This window comes from Lynx canadensis, chromosome C1, assembly GCF_007474595.2.
Source record: "Lynx canadensis isolate LIC74 chromosome C1, mLynCan4.pri.v2, whole genome shotgun sequence".
In the NCBI taxonomy this organism is placed as follows: domain Eukaryota; kingdom Metazoa; phylum Chordata; class Mammalia; order Carnivora; family Felidae; genus Lynx; species Lynx canadensis.
The window spans coordinates 93,478,104-93,500,935 of NC_044310.1; the positions used below are offsets into that span (position 1 = coordinate 93,478,104).

Here is a 22,832-nt window from a genome sequence, read left to right on the forward strand (position 1 = left end):
AGTACTCACAGATAAAACTGCACCTAAACCGGGACTGAAAGAGGTGAGAACCAAAAAGACTGGAGAGAGAGAAGAGTCGCGGCAGAGGCAATCTCGCGAGATGTTGGGCAGCCAAGATAGCTTCCAGCACTTGCCGCCACACTTAATATGGCGATCGGGGAAGGTTCCTGGGGGAAATCACGCGAGAGTTGTAGCACGCCTACAGTCCGTGAATTGAGCCGGGGGTGTGGAGCAGCCAAGATGGAGCCGGCAGCCGGCGGCCCCGGCCCGCTGATCATGAACAACAAACAGCCCCAGCCGCCACCACCTCCGCCACCGGCAACCGCGCAGCCTCCACCCGGAGCCCCGCGGGCCGGCGGAGGCCTCCTGCCCGGGGGCAAAGCTCGGGAGTTCAACCGCAACCAGCGCAAAGACTCGGAGGTCAGGAGCTTCGGGGGGCGAGGACGGCACCGGGCGGGCGGTTGCGAGGGGCCCGGGGCTGCTTTCGGGTTCCAGCTGGGCTTCCCAGAGGGTTGGACATGGCCCGGCGGAGGAGTTGTCATTTTACAGAGAAAGGAGCAGGAAGCAAGGCTGGCACCCCCGGAGCCGGGGGCGTGAAGCCGGGGTCCCATCCCCGAGCTCCGCCGCTTGGGAGAACCTCCCGAAGCCGGCGACTGCTCGTTTGTTCCTCTGGGGCGGGGGCTGAGGGTGCGGCCTCGGGGCCCCAGCCCCTGGGGAAGCCGCTCCCGGTCCCAGTTCGGAGATGAGGAGTCAGTGGTCTGCGTGCGCTCCAGGGGGCGGGCGGCTGCATCCTGACCCCTAATCATCTCTGTCCGCTGGACCTGTGGGCTTTGCAGCGCGCGGTGGGCGGCGTGTGTGGGCTGGGAAGGGAGCTCAAAACCGGACGGAGCCAATTATCACTAATGGTACTACGCGCCCGGCGTTTTTGAGTGTAGGAGGGGTAACATTGCCTATTCACTCTGACCTTAGCTAGTACAGGTCCTGGCCCTAGTTTGACAGTGCCTGATGCGTCCGATGCTGAACTGTTAACAGTCATAAATATACATTGTAAACATGCATTAGAGCTCAGCATTCCCTCTCTTGCTAGTGGGCTGTTCCTCTGGTTCCGGAGACACCGTAGTCTGGAGCTGACTAGTCACCTCACCCGGAGTTAAAGAATTCCTCCCACTGCCTCCCATTGTAGATTTCATGAATGAAGACACACGCGTCACAGCACTTTAGGGCTTCTTAATCAGCACGTTCCCAGAGTTTTTACCGTGAGGTCTCCACCTGAGATAACTCGGGCTGGTCAGCAGTGAGGCGCTTATTAGTGATGGGGAATTCCTCCTTGTCCAAGCGCAGTGTCCCAGGTCCTACCATAGGCGGAGGATACCATCTTTAGATAGGTGAAATCAGTCCCTCTCAAGCTTTTGTATTTTGTTGGCGAGTGCAAACCTCTGGTAAAATGTGTCAGAATTTGCCAAGTCCAAAATAGAGGTACTTTAAGTTTGAAGCGAATTATTTGAAAAAGCAATGAATCTGACTTTTTAGAAGCCTTTGCATTGTGGGGTGATACAGGATTATGAAAGTGGTGGGGGTGAATCTGCCTTCATCAGAAGAGGAGTTTTAGTTTAATGTTTGTTTACTTTTGAGAGACAGAGCACGAATGGGGAAGGATCAGAGAGAGAGGGAGACACCGAATCGGAAGCAGGCTCCAGGCTCTGAGCTGTCAGCACAGAGCCTGAAGCCAGGCTCGAACTCACGAACCGCGAGATCATGACCTGAGCCCAAGTCGACGCTTAACCGACAGAGCCACCCAGGCGTCCCAAGAAGAGGAGTTTTAGTTTAAAACTAGCCGTGGAGGTGCCTGGGTGACTGCTGGTTGAGCAATGACTCTTGGTTTTGGCTCAGGTCATGATCCCAGGGTTGTGGGATTGAGCCCCATGTCCAGCTCCATGGTGAGTGTGGAGCCTGCTTAAGATTCTCTTTCTTTCTCTCTCTCTGCCCCTCTCCCTTGCTTGCTCTCAAAAATAAAAATAAATAAATAAAACTAGTGATAAGTTTTCCTAAGTAGCCACAAATGATCAGATAAATACCCTTCGGTGCATTTAAATGTCTCTTTCTACCCTTTAATTTCCATAGAGACTAAACACATGAAAGGCCAGTCAGTGAACACGTTCAGTCTGAGAGGCCTGTTTCAGTTCGTTTTCTTAGAGATCCTGGTGCTGTACTCAGCTCTTTGGGGCACAGCTGGAATCTGTGGGCTGGGAGCCTGAGCAATGCCTGGAGGACAGGGAGGTTGACACCTGATGAGCGCCCAATGTGTGCTACATAATTTTGATTCGGCCTTAACAACTTTGAAGATTGGGGCGCCTGGGTGGCTCAGTCAATTAAGCGTCCGACTTCGGTTCAGGTCATGATCTCGTGGTTCGTGGGTTTGAGCCCCGCGTCGGGCTCTGTGCTAACAGCTCACAGCCTGGAGCCTGCTTTGGACTCTGTTGTCTCCCTCTCTCTCTGCCCCTCCCTGACTCATGCTCTGTCTGTCTCCTTCAAAAATAAACATTAAAAAAAAACAAAAAAACACCTTGAAGATAGATTTTTGTCATTCCCATTCCATAAATGAAGAAACTGAAGCTCAGTAACTTGTGAAAGTGTACCTTCTGTTGCCTCTGATGGAGTAGAGTTCTTCATTTTTTTTTTTTCCAGTTTCTGTGGGTTTGTTATGTCACTTTGTGGGTGGTCTTTGTCTTCCCAAGTAGCTTGTAATTAAGCCTGAGGGCTCTACCTGTTCATCACCTCTTCTATCTTTCGAGCACCAGGCTTCCCAGATGGTGTTTCTCCTCCTCGGTGATCACCTATCCCTGTCAGTGAAAAGATTCTCTTTGTCAGATTCTCTCCTGTGTGTGGGAGGGAGACCATTCTGTTAGGCTGCTACCTTCTCTGTCTGTCAGTTCTCACTGAAATTTGAGAGAAGGGCAGGAAAGCTGAGAGCGTCAATACGCATTTTGTCCTGAGCTGTTGATGGCCTACTAGCCAGAAAGAAGTGAGGCTTCCGGAATCTTAGCACCATGTGGAATGGTACATTCACTGCACAGAACACATAGAAGCTTTGTGTTCACTCATGTAATGAGAATTTATTTGACTATAAACTCGTCATTCATGCCCTCATTCAGGCCAGGTAGTGTGCTGGACATTGTGGAGTCATTGGTGAGCAGACTGGTGGACAGAGTTCTCGCTCTCAGGGAACTTGCACTCTCGTGGAGGGGCAGCCACAAAACAAATACACGTGCCGGTATATAATGGTCAGTTGTAAGCGCTCTAAGGAAAAGTGGAAGGTGCTGTGCAAGGTCTTAATCGGGAGGCCTGAGCTAGCCCAGGAGGCGAAATGTGATAAAACCTCAAAGGAGTGGAGGCGGTGGTGTCTTGTAACCCAGCAGTGTCTCTGGACGCATATGTGTTTCTTCCTTTGGAAAATACTCACAATGGTCTTTTGCGTTACTCTCCTTTTCTGAAAAGGGCTACTCCGAGTCTCCAGATCTCGAGTTTGAATATGCTGACACGGACAAGTGGGCTGCAGAGCTCTCAGGTAAAGCATAGACCTTCATGTTATTTGGGAGTGTTTTCCTATATTGGTCTTTAATACAATTAAGAGTGAATGTCATTTTGGAGTTCATTTTCCCCCCTGGCTAGCCTAGTAATGAGATAGATAGATAGATAGATAGATAGATAGATAGATAAAACGTTAATTATGGGATTCAAGCCTTGTATAGCTCATAACTTTGGCTTTCCCCTTACTTTGGCAAAGCACCTCTGTGCGGTCAGGTCGGTTGACCATGGCCCAATCACAGATGGTCATGCTCCTCGGCCATCCGCTGCCTGCCTGGCGGTGGTGTCTCTTAGGGCGGCAGGTCATGGGGCGTGCCGACAAGCGTGCCTGCATCTGTGCACATCTGTCGCTGCCGCTCATGTGTAACGTGAGCTAGCCTGAGCTGCTTCATAGTAGCCACTGGAGAGACACGTGTCCATGGTGGCAGTCAGCCTGTGGCGTGGCAGGATCGATGTGCACTGGACTGGAAATGCCTGGATTTGTCCGTAACTGGCACTCTGATTATCTGCTACAGGGGAAGTCGGCACTCTCTCTGTCGGGCCCGTCAGAGCACTAAGACCCCCTTAGTAACTGGACAGGCCCGGAGTCACTGTGACCGAGGGACAGAATGGGGCTTAGAAACAAATGCCTTACGTTCTCTGCTACATATGAGGCCCCTACAGAACGTGGACATGGAGCTGATGGGGCTTTGTTCTTGACAGAGCTTTACAGCTACACGGAAGGGCCGGAATTCCTGATGAATCGAAAATGCTTTGAGGAAGACTTCCGGATCCATGGTGAGAGGATTCCCCTCACTTCTTGGTTCCTTTGACCCAGCACCATGAGGGCCACAGGGTTTCTTTTAGTCATCTGAGTGACTGGAGTCACCCTGGACTGACCTAAGAAACCTGCTGAACCACAGTTGTTCAAAGCCACATGTGACCTTCAGGGTGGGCCTGCTGGTGCTCTGGTGGTGGCTTTTCAGAGTGTGAGTATTGGGGGGAAATAACTTTTTATGTGATTGAAATTGCACCAAAAATAGCAGTGTTTCAGTCTGAAAACTCAGATGCATAGAGCAGCAGTGTGGCCCTACGCTGCTGTAAGAGAGTAACTTATCTTTCTGAGTTTTCTGATCTTGTGGCAGGCCTGAATTCGGGAAGTTAACATTGTACGCATTCCATTGCGAGGATTTTTCTGGGCTCCTGTGTAAGTGGTCTCTTGCCCTGCAGTAACAGACAAGAAATGGACCGAGCTGGACACCAACCAGCACCGTACGCATGCCATGAGGCTCCTGGATGGCTTGGAAGTCACTGCCAGGGAAAAAAGACTCAAGGTGGCTCGAGCAATCCTCTACGTTGCCCAAGGTACCGAGTGGGCCCCAGGCACCCCGGCACCGCCCTGTCGGATACAGGGAGGGACTCAGCTGTGCCCCGTGTTCGCAGGCACCTTTGGGGAGTGTAGCTCAGAGGCAGAGGTGCAGTCCTGGATGCGCTACAACATCTTTCTGCTCCTGGAGGTGGGCACGTTCAATGCTTTGGTGGAGCTTCTGAATATGGAGATAGAGTGAGTTCTTCTGGGGAGCTTGAGTAGGGAAGGGGAGGCAGGGGATGAGGGGACAGAGCTTGCAGAACCAACTGCTTTTGAGAAGGGCGAGTGGGCCACATGGGGCGGGGCGGGGGGGGCGGTCCCAGCTCTCTTCTGGTCACGTTGAACTGTGGCCTCTTGGGCAGTCGTAACACACGATAAAACGTTTTGTTCCCCAGCACTTGTCAGGGGAACTTTTCATCTTCCTTCCTGGAGGAGGGCCTGACTCCCCAATCTCTCCTGCAGCAACAGTGCCGCCTGCAGCAGTGCGGTGAGGAAGCCGGCCATCTCCCTGGCTGACAGCACAGACCTGAGGTGAGCAGGCAGCGAGCCTGGGCTCCCTGAGGATGAGATCGGAGCAGGGGCAGGAGGGCATCCTCAGGTGTCCTCGCCACGTGTGCACTCCTTCTGCACATGCTGACTCAGTGTGGCCCGTGGCGGCCCTGCTGAGGGCCCTCCCTAGGGGGGGCTCGGAGGAGACTCCTAAAGGAAACGTCGGGTGAAGCTGCTTACTAGAGCTGTGGCGAGGGGCGGCCTCCCGCCCGCGCTGCTGCCGAGACCTTGGCGGTGTGCTATTTTGTGTTTGGTGAAACACATGACGTGGTTCCTTGGGCTCCGCCTTCCGTGGGTAGCTCGACCCCCACCTCCTTTGTGGCGTTTTGTGGCCGCACGGGAAGTAATAGTGGCTGCTAAACAGTAAGATCACCTTCCCATTTCCGTGAGGCTTAGAATCTGTCTCTGTTTGGGAGTTTTCAGACTGGCTGTTTGTGGTGTTCCCCACAGTAGTTGGGGCACCGCCCGCTCGCTCCCGATTCCCGCGCCAGTGTGGTAACCCTTGCTTCTTGTTGCCTTGACCCTGCGTTGCTTCTTCTGATCCGGCAGCTACTTCCACAGCTCGTGCCCACCTCTGTGTTTTTCCTGCTCCAGGAAGCTTAGGGCAGTAAATGCTTATGGCCGTTCTTGTTCATATTAATGCTTTCAGCAACCATTTATTTATTAAGCACCTGCTTTGAGTGAGCACTTAGCTCAGTGCCAGAATACAAAGCAGGGTAAGATCTGGTTGTAACCTTAGCACTTGGGTGAGAAGGGCACACCAAGAGGGGCCCTGTGAGACTCTCAGTTCTCCCCGTGTCACAGCCGTCCGCCACCAACTAGCCTTTGTGCACGAGCTTTCCTCATGTCAGCTGGAATGTGAGGAAGCCAGGACGCCCCTTGATTCCCCATTCTTCACCATTATGACTGGCTTTTGTTCCCAGGGTACTGCTCAACATCATGTACCTGATTGTGGAGACCGTTCACCAGGAGTGTGAGGGCGATAAGGCCGAGTGGAGGACCATGCGACAGACCTTCAGGGCTGAGCTGGGTAGGGCCCTGGAGATCCTGGCGTCTTGAGGCTCTGCCCGGGAGCTGAGGCTGCTGGCCTATGGGAGGGTCCTGTTCCTGCTGGTGGCCCTGATCACTTTGTGTTGCCTCTAGGTTCCCCCCTGTACAACAACGAACCATTTGCCATCATGCTGTTTGGGATGGTGACCAAATTTTGCAGCGGTCATGCCCCTCACTTCCCCATGAAGAAAGTTCTCTTACTTCTCTGGAAGACAGTGTTGGTGAGTACCCCCTTGAAGGGGAACTCAGCTGCTAGGGCTTGGGGCGGGAGAGAGACTTCACTGTATATCCTTTTAAATGTTGAATTGTATGAAAATCTGTATATAAATTAACATGTAATTGACTGCTTTGGTTTAAAACAAGATAGCACGCTTGACTCACTGCAGGCAAAGAGGACTTGGCCCTTGAGTCAAAATAGATTGTTGGCTCCCTGACTCCTGGAGTCATAAAACACCTTCCCCCCGCCAGACATGCTGCTTCTGAACCTGGAGTCAGTGAAGTGATTGGAGGCAGAATCAGAGCTGGTGTAACTGGGTCCCCTCAGTCAGAGGTCACTTGAAGGAAGCAAGAGCGAGCCCTGGGCTAGCGCCGTCTTCCTCGGGGTGTGGTGTGGAGCCTGTTTCTGGCTAGGGAAAGAATGGCCAGCACCCTCGGCTTGGGGCCATTGTCAGCAGCCGAGCTCGCCGCCTTTCCCACCTGGACGAGAGACCTCAGCAGAGAGTGGAGCTGCCGTCGGGACTCCTCCTCCCCCTGGGGCTCACCTCCCTCTTTCCAGAGCAGGCCAACTCTGCAGAGCCAGGCTCGTGAGTTTAGGATCTCTTTAGAGTGGTGTGCACATTATATTTTGGTGAGACATCCTCTTGGTTCCTCACAAAGCCTCGCTGAAGCCAGAGACAAAAGCTGAATACCACTGGGGTTTTGGCTTCTAGGGGGATGTTGGAGTATCTAATGATGTATTCCCAAATTGAATTTGAAAGACTGGTAGGTACAGCTTTGGAAGCATGTGAGTCACAGGCTTTTCTAGAAACCTGAAAGGATAGGCTCCTGAGTTTGCTTTTTTGGCACGAAGAGTATATATCCTACGTGCAGAGCTAAACCCGTGTGTGCCGGCTCAGTCAGCCCGCATATCTCCTTCCCTTGGTCTGTTTTCTCCATTCCCACGTTGGTGTCGCTGAATTCTCATGTGAGTGGGTTTAGTCCCTGGTTCAGAGACTGATGCAGGTCATGGTGTCACGCATGCTTTCAAGCCTGACGCGGGGCTGAGGGACCCATTTGTAGATGTGTGACCCCGGCCCCGCCCCTCGTCCGCGATGCAGTGCACACTGGGCGGCTTCGAGGAGCTGCAGAGCATGAAGGCCGAGAAGCGCACTGTCCTGGGCCTTCCCCCGCTGCCTGAGGACAGCATCAAGGTGATCCGCAACATGAGGGCCGCCTCCCCGCCGGCGTCTGCCTCAGACCTGATTGAGCAGCAGCAGAAGCGGGGCCGTCGGGAGCACAAGGTGAGGGTGACCGGTGTCCCCGGTGACTCCTGAGGGTCTGAAGGGGCACATCGCGTGGCAGCCTGATCCCTGGGTGAGCGGGGTTGTTGGAAGTCCTCTCTGAGCAGCTAATCCAAATGAAGGCCTCCAGGCTGGGGGACGCTGTGTCTCTGAGTGGACACTCACCACATGGCACTCTTGAGGCACTGCGGCAAGAGAGGATTTGTCCTCTGGGCCCAACCTTGACTTCCTCTCTGGTTTTTCCACTGCCCTTGGCTCTGCCTTCCACCTTTGTGTGTTATGGCTTGTCTAGCCTCCTTGCCCTCTTATGGTTCCTTGCTTGGCACTTGTCCGATTCCCCTTCCCTCTGTTTTCAGGCACTGATAAAACAGGACAACTTGGATGCCTTCAACGAGCGGGATCCTTACAAGGCTGATGACTCTCGAGAAGAGGAAGAGGAGAATGATGATGACAACAGCTTGGAGGGGGAGACATTCCCCCTTGAACGGGATGAAGTGATGCCTCCCCCACTGCAGCACCCTCAGACTGACAGGCTTACCTGCCCAAAGGGGCTTCCATGGGCTCCCAAGGTCAGGTGAGCCTCAGACACCTGGAACACTCCTGGCTCTTGAAACCAGAGGCCTTCCACCCCTAAGCCTGCCCCAGGCCTGAGTCACCACACGAGGTCCTCTGCAGGGCCAGGCTGATCTTGGCTCTGGGATGAAGCTCTCTTAAAGTACCTTGTGTTGGCCTAGAGGCCTCAGGGTGCCAGCCTTGGGCAGAGAGACCCGTGTATGGCTCTTGAATCAGTAATATGAATTAGCTCTTGGTTAGCCATATTAATGAAGGGGGAATAGGGAAAAATGAGAACAAGGACACTTAACTGAACCCATCTCCACTCACCCTGGGGTTGTATGTGGTTTTTAACAGAAAAATTAAAGACTAAGGGAGAGCTTTAGAATCCTAGGTAAGGTGTTTAAGATATGTATGCATAAATCAGGTGGGAAGGTACCTGGATATGAGTGGTTTCTGTTTAAAAAGTCACCAACTTAAGAAATAGGTGAGTATGTGAAAGGGCAATGCAGAAGTCACTTTTTCCATCTGAAACCCCAGTTTTCAGTGATCTGTGGATGGGATTACAACGCAAGTCTTCAGAAAACGTGACATGTGCTGCTTGTCTGAGGCAGGAGAACAGGATTCATATGAAAATATCAGAAGCGTATAGATCCAGTTGTAAAAAACTTTACATATTTGAGAAATTCTTTTGACAAACTTGTTATTGGTATCTGAATGACATGTGCTTTAAGTTTGATGTGTCACCTTAATTTTACAGGTAAACTGGTTACATACACATAATACACTTTCAGGTTATTGACCCAACAACGTTATGAAGGACATTAAGACAGTGTGAAGATTTTCTTTTTTCTTTTTTTTACTAAAAAGAAAAACAGTGGAGGCGCCTGGGTGGCTTAGTCAGTTAAGTGTCTGACTTCGGCTCAAGTCATGATCTTTTGGTTCATGGGTTCAAGCCCCGCATCGGACTCTGTGCTGACAGCTCAGAGTCTGGAGCCTGCTTCGGATTCTGTGTCTCCCTCTCTCTCTCTCTGCCTCTCCCCTGCTCATGTTCTGTCTCTCTCTCTGAAAAATGAAAACTTAAAAAAAAAGTGGTGGGAGACCTTTTCTTCTGGCTTTGCAGTTTCTGAAGCTTCTATGCTTTATTAACCATGACACCTTGAAATAACTTTTAATAAAAACTTTGTTCTCTTTGGCAGAGAGAAAGACATTGAGATGTTCCTCGAGTCCAGCCGTAGCAAGTTTATTGGTTACACTCTAGGCAGGTGAGTGTGATCTGAGTTCCTTTTGAAGGAAGGTAGCGGGAGTGCACTCTCCTGGCCTCTGGTGTTTGTGGATCAAGGCGAGTTGATGTCGCAGCTCAACACAGGGCTTTCTTTATTCTGCAGTGACACGAACACAGTGGTGGGGCTGCCCAGGCCAATCCACGAAAGCATTAAGACTCTGAAACAGGTAGGTGGCCTTGGGTGAGCTTTTGGCCTACTTTGGTCCCAAGTGAGTAAAGTGAGAACAGCCTGTTGGGCTAAACCTTTTGAGATGGTTGTCTGCCTGAAGGAGCCTGGGGCGGGGGAATGGGTGGACCACAGCCATACCTTTAACACAGCTCTTTGTAAGTTTTACTTATTTTAGCTGAGTTCTTGTTGGGGACTGAACTGGGCCATTATTAAAGATATACTTGAGGGGCGCCTGGGTGGCTCAGTCGGTTAAGCGTCCAACTTCGACTCAGGTCATGATCTCGCAGTTTGTGAGTTCAACCCCGCATCAGGCTCTGTGCTGACAGCTCAGTCTGGAGCCTGCTTCGGATTCTGTGTCTCCGCCTCTCTCTGCCCCTCCCATGCTCATGCTCTGTCTCTCTCTGTCTCTCAATAATAAATAAACATTTAAAAAAAATTAAAAAAAAAAAGATATGTTTGATAGTTGGAGTTTTAAGGGGCCTGAGTTTTCCTAGCCTTAGTTCTAAAGCATTCAAGATCGAGAAGTGGGCAGATGGAGATCAAAACACCAGCTTTACTGCTGATAGAGCTACTGGAGAGTGAGCCATAAGAACATGGTAATGATATGCATCCCAATGCTTTACTTCCAGAATTAGGCAGCCAGGGCCAGGCAGGGCTGGAACTACGCTAAGCCTGGTTGAGGAGCAGAAGAGAGCCCAGGCTTTTTTTTTTTTTTTCTAAAGAGAAGAGAGAAGGAGGTTGGGCTCAGAAAGTCCTATTCCTCCTCCCATACCTGCCAGTCAGCAAAGTGAGGAAAGAGCGTGTGGGAAGAAGCAGGGAGGCCAGGAGTTTTTACACACACATGTCTCTCCACATGGGAGGAGGCATCAAGAGTGGGGAAAGGATGTCTTCCCTGACAACATGTCGGCGTGTGAATGTCGGTATGTTTTTGAAGTGTGTGTTTGAGATTTGTAGTACGAAGTGGGCCTTGTGCGGCTAGGCTTTTGAGTACTAGCTTCTGAGTACTTGAGTACTTGCTCCTGAGTACTTGATTCTCCCTTTAATAGTTTTTTCTTCTGTCTTTATAGCTATCTGAAAAACCCCTTTCCCTTAGTTTGTGTCTAATGTGTGCTTTTAGACTGGTTTTAAGTATGTGCCCACTTAGAAAATATTTCAGGATTTGAGTTAGGGATCTTTGTGGTGACTTAGCCCTCTTTGAGAAGCTCGGGTTTGAGGAAAGTTGCCTGGGGTCTTTGCCAGGGTGCAGGGCTCTGGCCAGAGACTGAGAGGCGTTCCCTCTTTCTCTCCAGCACAAGTACACGTCGATTGCAGAGGTACAGGCACAGATGGAGGAGGAGTACCTTCGCTCTCCTCTCTCGGGGGTGAGTCTGAGGCCTTCTTCAGCCACTGGACTGCCAGCAGCTCCCAGGCACTGCTGGGCCCAGACTACCGAGCTGCTCCAGGCCCCATCTTCAAAAAACTCCCAGTCTCGCTCCCACACCAGGGCTGGCGTATGTCTAGGGTGGGGGTCAAGAGCACAGTCACCTGCCTCTGACTCCCGGCTCCACCACTCAGTAGGTGGCAACTTAGGCAAGTTACCAAATCTCTCTGTGCTTTAGTTTCCTTGCCTGTAGAATGGGAATGATGATAGTCCCTCCTCCATAGAGCTGTAGTAAAGTTAAAGTGAGTTATTACAAGTATGGTACCTGGCACGTGTAGCACGTGTATTCTTCAAGGTTTGCCATTGTTACCGACATCATCATTTACATCAATACTTAATAGATTCTCCTCCAGCCAGCTAGCAAGCTGGCTTAGGAGAGCAGAGTCGGGACTGGGGTTTTGTATTTGTACCTGCTGTGTTACAAGGGAGAAGAGGAAGTGGAGCAGGTACCCGCGGAAACCCTTTACCAAGGCTTGCTTCCCAGCCTGCCCCAGTACATGGTGAGTGCTCCTGCTCTTGAGGTGTCGCCTCCTCTTCGTGAGTGCTCTGGGTCTGGACCTCTCCAGTGCCCATCAGTACCTGCCATGGGACCGCCCTCCCTGCTACACTGGCCTTGAGAGGATGCCCTGCCGGTGTCAGCCCCTCCTGCCGCCTGCCCGAACACCTCCCGAAGGACCACTTCTCAGGCCTTCGGTCTGCTGCTCCCCAGATCGCGCTGCTGAAGATCCTGCTGGCTGCCGCCCCCACCTCGAAAGCCAAAACAGACTCAATCAACATCTTAGCAGACGTCCTGCCTGAGGAGATGCCGTGAGTAGTATTCCTGTGAATGGAGCAGGCTAGGGGCCGCCAAGTAGAGGAGCCAGGGGAAGCGGTTTCTTCTCGGTCCCACTCTTGCTCAGTTGTTTTCTTTTTTTGGCTCAACTTCTCTGTAGGTTAAGTTTAGGGTGTTCCTGACTTAGAAGAAAGAAAATGTATCTATTGGATTAAATATTTGGTTTTACTGGTTGGGGAAGTGGCTTAGTGTGGTTGGCCTGGATTCTAGTGTAGACTTTGCCGCTGAGTGAACTAGGGAAAAGTCGTTTTCTCCTCTATGAAATGAATCAGGCTGTGTTCGACATATCCTAAAACCTTCCCTCGAAAGCTGTCTGAGCAACACACCCAGGACCTGTAGGTTTAGCTTCTGGACAGTTTACCAGCCAGCAGCTGAACCTGAGCTGGGTGTAGGATTCTTTCCTATTGGCTGGTGATTTGGCATGTGGAGTATTTGCGGATATCTCTGGCTGATAGTGAAATCCTTAGGGGTTCTTTTTCCCTGAGGCACTGACCTCATCGCTTTGATGTAAGAGTACAAAACAAGATCATTTTCTGCTTTGAGAAGGACCTGGGCTTTGATCTGACCTCCTTCCTGCGTGCCAGCTCTGAGCCCGGCTCCCTGGGGGCTTGGGGGCTGGGCCCCTTGAGTCTGGCAGTGATAGCTGTGTGAGGGAGGAGGCAGGGATTGGCTACTACCAAAGGGAGTGTCCCAGAACACTAAGCCATCATGATGGTCCTTGGAAGAAGGGTCCCAGAGTCAAATATTAAATCTCCTCTTAGATTTACAGTGAGAAGTTCTGAATTAAGAAACCGATTTAACTCAGTGCTTCTTCCATTTATCTGACTCCAAAGCCCTTTTTTCTCCATAGCCTGAAACATCTCAGTGTGCTAGCGTTCCCCAGAATACACTTTGAGGAACCCAAGTTCATCTCATGGCAAAAGTGTAGGAAGATCTTGAAAAGGAGAAGTTCATTTTGGGAGGAAAAGCAGGGCAATAGGCTAAGAACGTGTTTGAGGCCCCCCAGGAAGCAAATTGTGCTGAGCTGGATTGCTTGTTGAGGTGGGTGGGAGGAGCCCTGGCCCTGATCGCAGAGATGTCCACAGGGTGGGTGGTGAGGTGGAAGGCTTTGCCTGGGGAAGGCTCAGGAATCCCATCTCTCCTGCGAGTGCCCAAAGGGTAGCGCTGCCCATGCTGGTGGCTCACCCGGAAATTGTGTTTCCAGCACCACCGTGTTGCAGAGCATGAAGCTGGGGGTGGATGTGAACCGCCACAAAGAGGTCATTGTTAAGGCCATTTCTGCTGTCCTGCTGTTGCTGCTCAAGCATTTTAAGTTGAACCACGTCTACCAGGTACCTGCGGGGCCTTCCTTTCTGTTCACTGGGCCAGGGCCTCAGGCAGCGCTGCTCCTCCAGCCCCGAAGAACGGAGGCCTTGCCCTTCAAACCCCCTTGAGCTCTGCATGAATGTTTTAAGATCCAGTCCTCCAACTAAGGCCTTTTATCACTGGAGGGAGGAGGGTGAGGTCCTAAAGGGCATGCTTATTTTTTTCTGTTGGTTTCAGTTTGAATACATGGCCCAGCACCTGGTGTTTGCCAATTGCATCCCTTTGATCCTAAAGTTCTTCAATCAAAACATTATGTCCTACATCACCGCCAAGAACAGGTGATAAGGATGAGGGATCAGGAAGGGGTAGGGATGGCCAGAGGCCCGGCTGGCCTCTCCTGAGCTCATTCAGCACCTACAAGCCAGCACTCTGCCAGACGTCAGGACACAAAGATGGACGAGTCATGGTCTCTGCTCTGGAAAATGCCAGTGTGTCAGGTCTGAGTCCAGCTAGTCTAGTGACAGGTGACTCAGTCTGTGCCTGGGTGGGAGGGTTCTCATCCTGGGCCCTCTCACTGTTGTGTGCTTCTTCGAGGACACTGGCCGGGCCTCCTGTTCTCTACGGAGCTCTGCCGTGTTCACCATAAGGACCCATCTGCTGACTCTACCCCTGTCCCCATCGCCTGGTACCAGCTGTATTTGACGGTACACCGCTGAGTGAGCTGTGGGCCAGACGCCGTCTCCTTTAGGGGCTTGGCATACATTAATTGCCTAGAGAAATCTTCTGCCCCAGCCCCAGACTCATTGCTGTTGGGAAAGCAGTCTCTCTGAACCTTACAAGATGACAGGCTGGTCTCTGGTCATAGAGGGACCATATAAGTTCTCTTGAAACGGGGATTTCATCATCCTCTAGCTGGGGAAATGAGGGGAATGCAGGCTAGGCGGTCCTGCTTCCACTCCCAGCAAGTAAGGAGGAAGGCTGGGAGCCAGCCACGTCCCAGCTGTCTCTCCAGCCCCTAGCTTTGCTCACGGTGGTCGCCCGGCTTCTCTTTCTCCCTGCAGCATCTCTGTCCTGGATTACCCTCACTGCGTGGTACATGAGCTGCCGGAACTGACTGCTGAGAGTCTGGTGAGTCATGCTGTTCTTTGGCGTGAGGGGGGTGTTGGAGGGCCTGCCTCCCCCGATACAGAGATAGAGGGGCTCACAGATGAGGTCACCCGTTGGGTGCTGGCTTTTAAAGCAGTGTAATTGCACAGAAGGGCCGGAGGAGGGACCTTGCAGAGTGGCAAGATTTGGATACAGGGAGTAGTTCATCAGGAGTGTGGTGTTCAGGGGCTGCTGACCCAGAGCTCACCTGGTCGAGTGGTTTCCCTCTCCCACACTGGATCTCTGTGGGGCACAGCTCTGAGGGAGCCTGGGTGTGGGTGCCCCGGGTGTGGAGGCTGATGGCACAGCCCCCTCAAATCATGCTCCGTGTTTCCTGCAGAAAAATTCTAGGGGACTCCCTTATCCCTGCCAGGCTCTGGGATGGAAGTACCCTGGGCTGAGGAGAGGCGAGGGCTGCTGCTATAGACGAGGAGAGAGCTGGCAGTTCCGAGAGAGGTGTGAGGGCCTTGGAAACCACTGAGCACCCTGCACCTGTGAGAGTTACAGGCATTCCTGGCTTTTCCCTGCAGGAAGCAGGTGACAATAACCAGTTTTGCTGGAGGAACCTCTTTTCTTGCATCAATCTGCTTCGGATCTTGAACAAGCTGACAAAATGGAAGCATTCGAGGACGATGGTGAGCTAGTACAGTCAGCAGGCATGCAACTCGGAGCTCAAGGCAGAGGGCCACACTTCGTGCTGTCCCCTCCCAGGACGTCCGTGGAGCAGGCTTGCTGCTGCCCTATACCCTTCTCACTGGACTCTTCCTGTAGCCACATCCTTGCATGTTAATGGCTGATGCCTGGCCCCTTGCTGAGTTGAACTAGAAGCTAGAAGAGGCTCGGTCATGGCCTGAAACGAATCGACACTTAGAGAAGGGATTTTACTACATTCTCTTAATCTCCATCAGTAACACAACCAGGGTTCTAGGAGTTTCCCTTAACCTTGAGTCTGAGGACGCCTTTGGGGTAGGGGAGGTCCATGAATCCTCGGAGATTTTACATACATGCACATAGGAACGTTCACAGTGAGAGACTTCACGGCTTTCCTCGGATTTCACAATGACCTGTGATTTGGGCAGTGGGGCGTCCATGCCCGGGAAGCCCTCTCAGTCTGGGGAAAACTGGGATGGTTGGTTACCCTTAACCCTAGAAGGTGGTAGTGCAGGAGTTTTTCTCTGCCCTCAGCCTGGTCCTCGTGCCTCTTCCCAGATGCTAGTGGTGTTCAAGTCGGCCCCCATCTTGAAGCGGGCCTTGAAGGTGAAACAGGCCATGATGCAGCTCTACGTGCTGAAGCTGCTCAAGGTGCAAACCAAGTATCTGGGACGGCAGTGGCGGAAGAGCAACATGAAGACCATGTCTGCCATCTACCAGAAGGTGCGGCATCGGCTGAATGACGACTGGGCATACGGCAACGGTAAGGCTCTGGCACAAGCTGGGCCGGGCCAGGGGGGTGGGGGGGGGGGAGGGGTGACAGCTTTCCAGAACCCCGAAGAATCTAGTTCCTGCTTTTGTGGCCTCAGGATAGGAGCTCCAGGAAGGACTTTGAGAAGCTGCCTTGACTTGGTGCCTGTGATCATCCCCCAGTCCTCTCTTCCTCCCCCTGAACTAGTTCCTTTTCCAGAAACTCTCACAAGACGCTCTCCCATCTTTTCTCTCCTCACTACAACTGCCTTAGTTCTGGCCACTGAAATTCCCACAGAGCCTGATGGCTTCCTTGCCCCCAGTTTCTTCATCGGTGCCTCAAAGTGTGCCCCAGTGATCTTTTTAAATTTTTTTTTCTTTATTTTTGAGAGGCAGAGAGAGACAGAGCAAGAGTTGGGGAGGGGCAGAGAGAAACGGAGACACAGAATCCCAAGCAGGCTCCAGGCTCCGAGCTGTCAGCACAGAGCCCCATGCAGGGCCTGAACTCACAAACTGTGAGGTCATGCATGACCTGAGCTGAAGTCAGATGTTCAACTGACTGAGCCACCGAGGTGCCCCACCCCAGTGATCTTTTTAAAAAGCATATCCTGTGGGGCTAACTCCCCGAGTGAAATCTTTTGTTAGCTTCTGATTTCCCTTAGAATTTGAGCCACACTCTTAAGGCATGTGAGGCTTGCCCAGCCTCCCTTCCCCTCCTTCATAATCTGATCCAGCTTCTCTCCAGCCCAGCCTCTGTTGCACACAGGGATCTTGGCACATTAACCACGTTGTCCCCCACTTTTCTTGCCCCTGGCAGGAAGCCTCCCTCATACGCCTCACTGTTCGGTATCTGTATGTGTCCCTCCCATCTGGGGGGCTCCCTCAGCCTCCAGGCAGAGTGGCTCTTCCCTGGCTTTCCTGAGTGTGCTGCCGCACCATACCATTCTAGCCCACAGCCCCATGTCCAGGTGACCACATCTGTACCCCGATGCCCTGAATTTGTGTAGACCCAGCGTGGCCCCCAGTCCCTGGTCAGGGAACTGAGGGAATGAGCAAATGAGGGAATCTGCAGTTTCCTGCCATTGATCTCAGAGAGCCAGGAGAGTGTAACTTTCAGAGAAGTATGTCATTCCATGGCTCTCCCTGGCTGGGTCCCCCTAAACTGCAGTGTGGCCCCTTTCCCTGTAGATCTGGCTTTTCTCTTTTTACCTGAGTTTCCTTTGTGTCTAAGGAAAAAGCCCTGTCAGTCTTCCTGAGGATAGAGATTGGAGGTCTCTGGCTCCCAGTTGACAATCAACATTTCAGGCCAGGGCCAGCCTGGCCCCAAGCTCTAGTGAACCCAGGGGGAGCTGCCATGAGGGCTTGGCCCCTGAACGTGTCTTCCTGCTTTGTCTCAGATCTTGATGCGCGGCCCTGGGACTTCCAGGCAGAGGAATGCGCCCTCCGTGCCAATATCGAACGCTTCAACGCCCGGCGGTATGACCGAGCCCATAGCAACCCGGACTTCCTACCTGTGGACAACTGCCTGCAGAGTGTCCTGGGCCAGCGGGTGGACCTCCCTGAGGACTTCCAGATGAACTACGACCTCTGGTTAGAAAGGGAGGTCTTCTCCAAGCCCATTTCCTGGGAGGAGCTGCTGCAGTGAGGCTCCTGGGCAGGGGACTGACTGCAAAGGAAAGAAGGGGTGATCTGGAGGGGCCCCAGGGGCTGTCCCAGTTCATTGCCGCAGTGCTCCCACCTCCCTCCAGGTGGCAGCACAGCCCCACTGTGCCCTCCCTAGGCCCCGCTGGGCTGTGCCCTCCCAGATTTGGCCCTTCATTCATTCCCAGCGTCCTGCTCAGAGCAGCGAGCTCTCTGCGTGGGATCCTATCTTCTTCACTCATCCCCACCCTCTTCTCTTGGACGTGGTCGGTTGCGGCTCATTTCTCAGTCAGCCCAAGGCTGGGAAAAGCCTAGATAGGCATCTGAGTTGCAGGGGCCACACTGAGGCTCTTCCTGAGACACACACATCCTTGGAGTCTCAGCCGGCCGGGGAGGAGGGCTTAGCATTAGGCCAGGGTCAGAAAGTCGGAATTTTGGTTTTGCTTTGGGGGGTTTCTGATGTCACTCCAGCCTCCTGCTTTCGTCCCAAGGCAATTGCAGAGGCTCCTACAGCTGCCTCAGTACTTTGGTTTTGGACAGGTTTGGGGGGTAGGAACGGAAGCTGTCCTTAATCAGAGGTGCCATTTTTCCTCTTGGCTTGCAGGGGTCTGTAAATACCTATATATAAATCTCTGTGTATTCTCTTGTGTCACGTTGGGGTTTTTAACGTGTTTGTGTATTCTGTTTACATTAAAAGGAAGCAAAAATGACCCCCATTGCCTTGTCTGCAGGAAATACGGTCCCTGAGTATCTATGAGTCTAGAAAATGGGTTTTCCTGCCAGCATTGATAGGTCACCCACTTGTTCCCTGCCAGGCTGCCTGCCTTTGCCACCTGAGGGGGAGGTACTGGGGGAGTTGGCATTTATCCAGAGTCAATCTAGGATTGTTCCAGCCCAGCTCAGGGCTCTGGGCTGCTGAGGTGATAAGTTGTCCTGTACCCCTGTGTTTGATAGAGTTGCAGTAGGAGCCCCAGGCATCTCCGGATCGCTCTCCTGAGGGGGCCTTAGCCAAACCAGTTTCAGTGCTAGGGAGGGGGAGGGGCTAGGTTGGCTGCTCTGGGCCCTCGCAAGGGTAGGTGGTTGGGACTGAGAGGAAACTTCTTTGCCCAGAGCCTGGGGAAGCAGACCATCTGGAGTCAGCCTCACAGTGGGAAGGAGTGTGTCCGAGGGCCCAGGAGCCCACCTCGCTGGGGGAAGAGGCAAGGACCATCTCCGGGAGGTGTTGGTTTGCAAACCCTGGAACCTGCACCTGGCCTTGTGATCCTGGGCACGTCTGCTTCCACCTAGTTTGATCTTGAGGCTTTGTTTCTGATGCTTATGAAAGTACTGTTTCCTTTCCAGAGTGACTTAAAAGGTCCCTTGTCTTACCTTTAGGCCATGTGTACGGGATCTTAAGTCTCTTGACTTATATAGGAAATGTACTCTGGGGAAAATCTCCCTCCCGTGGGTTCTTCTGTTCAGTGCCTGCTTGGCCTGGGTTTTGACTGAGCCTCAGTGCAGGCCCCAAGCTGGGCTTCCAAGAGAAGCCTGATGTGCCAGCGTGATTAGGAGCAGCAGAGGGGAAGCGAGCACTGTATTTTTTCTGTAAGTCACACAGCCTCTGAGGTAGGAATTCCCTGTGACTGATCGACTTTTTGCCCCTAAGCAACTTGCACAGGACAAGGGAGTTTGACACAATTCGTGTGTGCGTGATGCATTTTGTGCTGTTTCATGCCAGGACCAATAGGAAGTATGCATCGTGAGATTTTAGTTTGGGTAAGATAGATTTTCACATTCATACTCCACCAGGTAGCCTGGCTCACTGAGCCAGCTTGTCTGACATCTTTGCTTCCTTCCCCTTTTTTGATTTCCCCATTCTCTGAAGCTTCCCTTAACCAGAGTTGCCATTTTTTCCTCTTGGGTTGCAAAGGTCTATAAATGTCTATATAAAAATTTGTGCAAAAAGAACACGGGGATATCAAAGCTGCAAGGTCCATAAAACCCGGGTGCGTGGGAGGATCCACACATCTGTAGGCCCAGGGCCTGGCCTAGGAGAGCAAGAGCCTTATCACAGCTGCAGAATGTGCTAGTGGTAGATTGGCCTTTCAAATCCAAGCTTTTGTACAGAAATATCTTTTGGAGCAAGTGGCCACCCACAATCTCTGGCTTCGTTTCTCATATGGGTCCTGAGACGGGCAAGGTATGTGAAGACCCTTTGTAAATGGTTGAGTTATATAAAATGTTGATTATTGCCAACCAGGCTCGAGGTCCAGTGCTCCTTCAATCCACTGAGGGATGAGTTACCCCGTGGCTTTATCACCTGAGGGAACTGTCCCCTGTTAATCAAGAGTTACCACTTACTGAGGGCCAGTTAGGTACCAGGCCCAATATTGATGCTTCTTGAAAGTTCATTTTCCACACAGGAGCTAGCAAATGTTTAGTGCTTATTATGTGCCGGTCACTACTCTGAGCACTTTATATGTAATAGCTTCTTGCTTATAATAACCCTGAAAAGTAGTACCATTATAGTGCTTATTTTGCACATGAGAAACTGGCACAGAAAGGATAAAGAACTTGCCCAAGGTCACAAAATAACGAGAGCCAGAGCCTGGATGCCAACCCAGGACTCTGTTTGCAAAGTGTGTATGCCCCGTTCCCCACCCCTTCCGCTGTGCTCTTTCTCTAATGAATCATTTTTATTCCCAAGCACCTACCACCAGTGCATTCATTTTCTCTTTTAGTCACTTTAGTCTGTACTTAGTATTTGCTCAAATACAGTCCTTGGCAAGAAGATTCTGAGCAAACGTCAGCGAGGCCTTGGCCCGGCCTCTGGTATGTCCCACATGTGCCCCTGTCAAGGTAATTTGGGGGCTGTCGCTGCTACTTTCCTTTTCAGCCTGAGCTTAAATGTCTTTCTCACCTGGGCCCCAGAGGACTCGTGTGGCTGCCCCACCAGACCTGCTAGGCTTCTCTCCCAGGAGGCCGGCTTCCCGTCTGTCCCCTACTGAACTGCCTGATCGGGGATGCAGTAGCTGTGCCATTCATTTGGCACTTGGCACGGTCAGCGTCAGGCTGCAGGCTCTCCCATTTACACACTAAAGGGCCTTGAGTTCCTCCAGCTCCAAGCCTCAGTTGGCTTATCTATAAAAATCAGTGTAAAAATAGCACGGTGGTCACGAATAAGACAACGGGTAACGGAGACCTACATACCTGGCTGATGAGGAAGAGCACTGCTAACTAACGGCAGCTATTAGTCCTGCTAATGGCCCTTCCCCCTCCAGCCGATGAGAATTTGCATCCATTTCCCGAGGCCCCTGGAAAGGAGACCCCCCTTCGAGGACCAGAACCATGTCTTAGGCCTCCTTATATCCCTCATCCTGAGCTCACTGCTCTAGATAGAGGCGGCTTTCAAAGTCAGCCACTCACCTAGCAACTCTGCCGTCATCCTTTGAAGGCCTCTTCTGGACCAGGCCCCGTTCCGGGTGCCCTGGGCATCCAGCTAAACAGAGTACCACACTCTCACTTTCCTTGACAGGCTCTCAGTCGATGGACAGATGGCTACAACAGCAAGTGAGGGCAGTAATGTGGTCGGCACCGAGGAGGACGTCTGCAGGGCCACATGGGTCCCCCTGGTCCCAGCCGGTGCCCTCCTGGAGAAGAGCCTGGGTGGGATGCCTGCCATTGTCGATGGGGAAGGGAGGGGGCTCGGGCATCTGGGCTCTGAGAGCAGGTACTTTATGCTCGTTGCCCCTGCTGAAATGGCTGGGATGAGCCTGGGGCGGGAGGGAGGTATGTGCTCCCTCTGCCTGAGACAGGAAATGCCCAGTTCTGGCAATGCTGGGCTCTGTTCCTGTCTGGGGCTGCAGAAGGTCTGCACTTCAGGGTTGTAATTCAGGTTGATGTGTAAATGCTTGGGGGGAGGTGGGGAAGGAAGATTGAATGCCTCTAATGAGAAGCATTTCCCCATGCCGGCCTGAGACCAGAAACCTGGACTGAAGGCCCTGCTAGCAGCTAGGGCTCTCCACCCTGGGCCTGGGGTCTGTGCCCTGGCCGGGATGAAGATTTAGGGCTTCTCTGGGTGGGCCTCACTGGGGCAGAGGAGCCCTAGCAAAGGGACACTGAGCCTAGCATCTCTTAAATTTGGGATTGCAGGTGGGGCCACTAACCATTTCCTTTTCCAGAAGGGGTGAGCATCACCCCAACCTGGCTTTGGGGAAACCTGGGACCTAGGCTGAGGGCTGAGGTCACCTTTGGAGTGAGGCTGGGGGCAGGGGCGCCTGAAGACCTGGGCACTGTGTCTTAGGGGTGAGACGCCTAGGGTGTAGAGGAGGAGGGGAGGACGGGAGGACGGCTAATGGGAAGCAGGTGGAAGGGCTGCCTGTGTCCCAGCCAGGGGACAGGCCGGCTGGGATGGCCCAGTCAGTGGGAGAAACCATCAGCTCACAGATAATCCCAGGGAACAGGCTCCGGGATGCCCATTCATATTCATTATGTGTGAAGTGGGCGGTTGTAAAGTTCGCTTTCTCTTCATTTAGCTGTCACTGGACAGAAAAATATGAGCTGTGGGCAGATGCCCCTGGATGAGAGCCAGTAGCTGGTCTCTGGCCTCCCTGTGCCCTCCCCCACCAGGGCCTCCCTCCCTCACGGTTCGCTTCCAGCCTCTGCCTGCCTCTCCCACTCTTGCTGCATGGATCTCTGGCTTGGCTTTACTGTCTTCTCTAGTCTGTCTCTTTCCCACTTCTGCTTCCTTTGCTTTCATAGATCCTTTCCTCTCTCCCCCACCCCCCACCGCCCCCAAGCTGTGTGAGAGAGGGAATTGTGTTTTTCTTGACCGTCATTCTGTCCCTGACACCCAGCACGATGCCTGGCACAGAGTGGGCCTTCAATAAATATCTGTAGCACAAACTAGTCTTTCTGCATCTCTGACTTTTTGACAACAGAACTCGAAATCTTGCCGGTCGCTCCTTGAGTGAAGAAACTTCTAGTGCAGGGCTCTTAGCCCTGAGTTAGAAATTTGGATTTGAGCCCCAGTTCACTATTGGCCAGCAGTACGAAGGGGGTTGTGTTCATC

At 52.4% G+C, this 22,832-nt stretch overlaps 1 protein-coding gene across 1 annotated transcript; it reads left to right on the forward strand.

The window, feature by feature from the left end:
• Positions 1–206: 206 nt before the first annotated feature.
• On the forward strand, positions 207–18,492 carry STRIP1 (striatin interacting protein 1). The gene is made up of 21 exons (XM_030325110.1): positions 207–420; positions 3,496–3,565; positions 4,288–4,362; positions 4,795–4,929; positions 5,008–5,128; positions 5,396–5,464; positions 6,406–6,512; positions 6,626–6,753; positions 7,849–8,031; positions 8,388–8,605; positions 9,783–9,848; positions 9,972–10,035; positions 11,327–11,398; positions 11,883–11,957; positions 12,167–12,264; positions 13,494–13,620; positions 13,832–13,932; positions 14,656–14,722; positions 15,271–15,375; positions 15,950–16,154; positions 17,539–18,492. Exons 1-21 carry the CDS (start codon positions 241–243, stop codon positions 17,784–17,786), a joined length of 2,514 nt encoding a protein of 837 aa, XP_030180970.1. The 5' UTR covers positions 207–240; the 3' UTR covers positions 17,787–18,492.
• Positions 18,493–22,832: the final 4,340 nt, after the last annotated feature.

Coding starts and splice junctions, on each gene's coding strand:
- STRIP1 (XM_030325110.1), top strand. CDS start 241: ATGGAGCCGGCAGCCGGCGGCCCCGGCCCGCTGATCATGAACAACAAA. Junction 5,129..5,395: donor CTTCTGAATATGGAGATAGA/GTGAGTTCTTCT, acceptor TCTCTCCTGCAG/CAACAGTGCCGCCTGCAGCA. Junction 11,958..12,166: donor CCAGCCTGCCCCAGTACATG/GTGAGTGCTCCT, acceptor GCTGCTCCCCAG/ATCGCGCTGCTGAAGATCCT.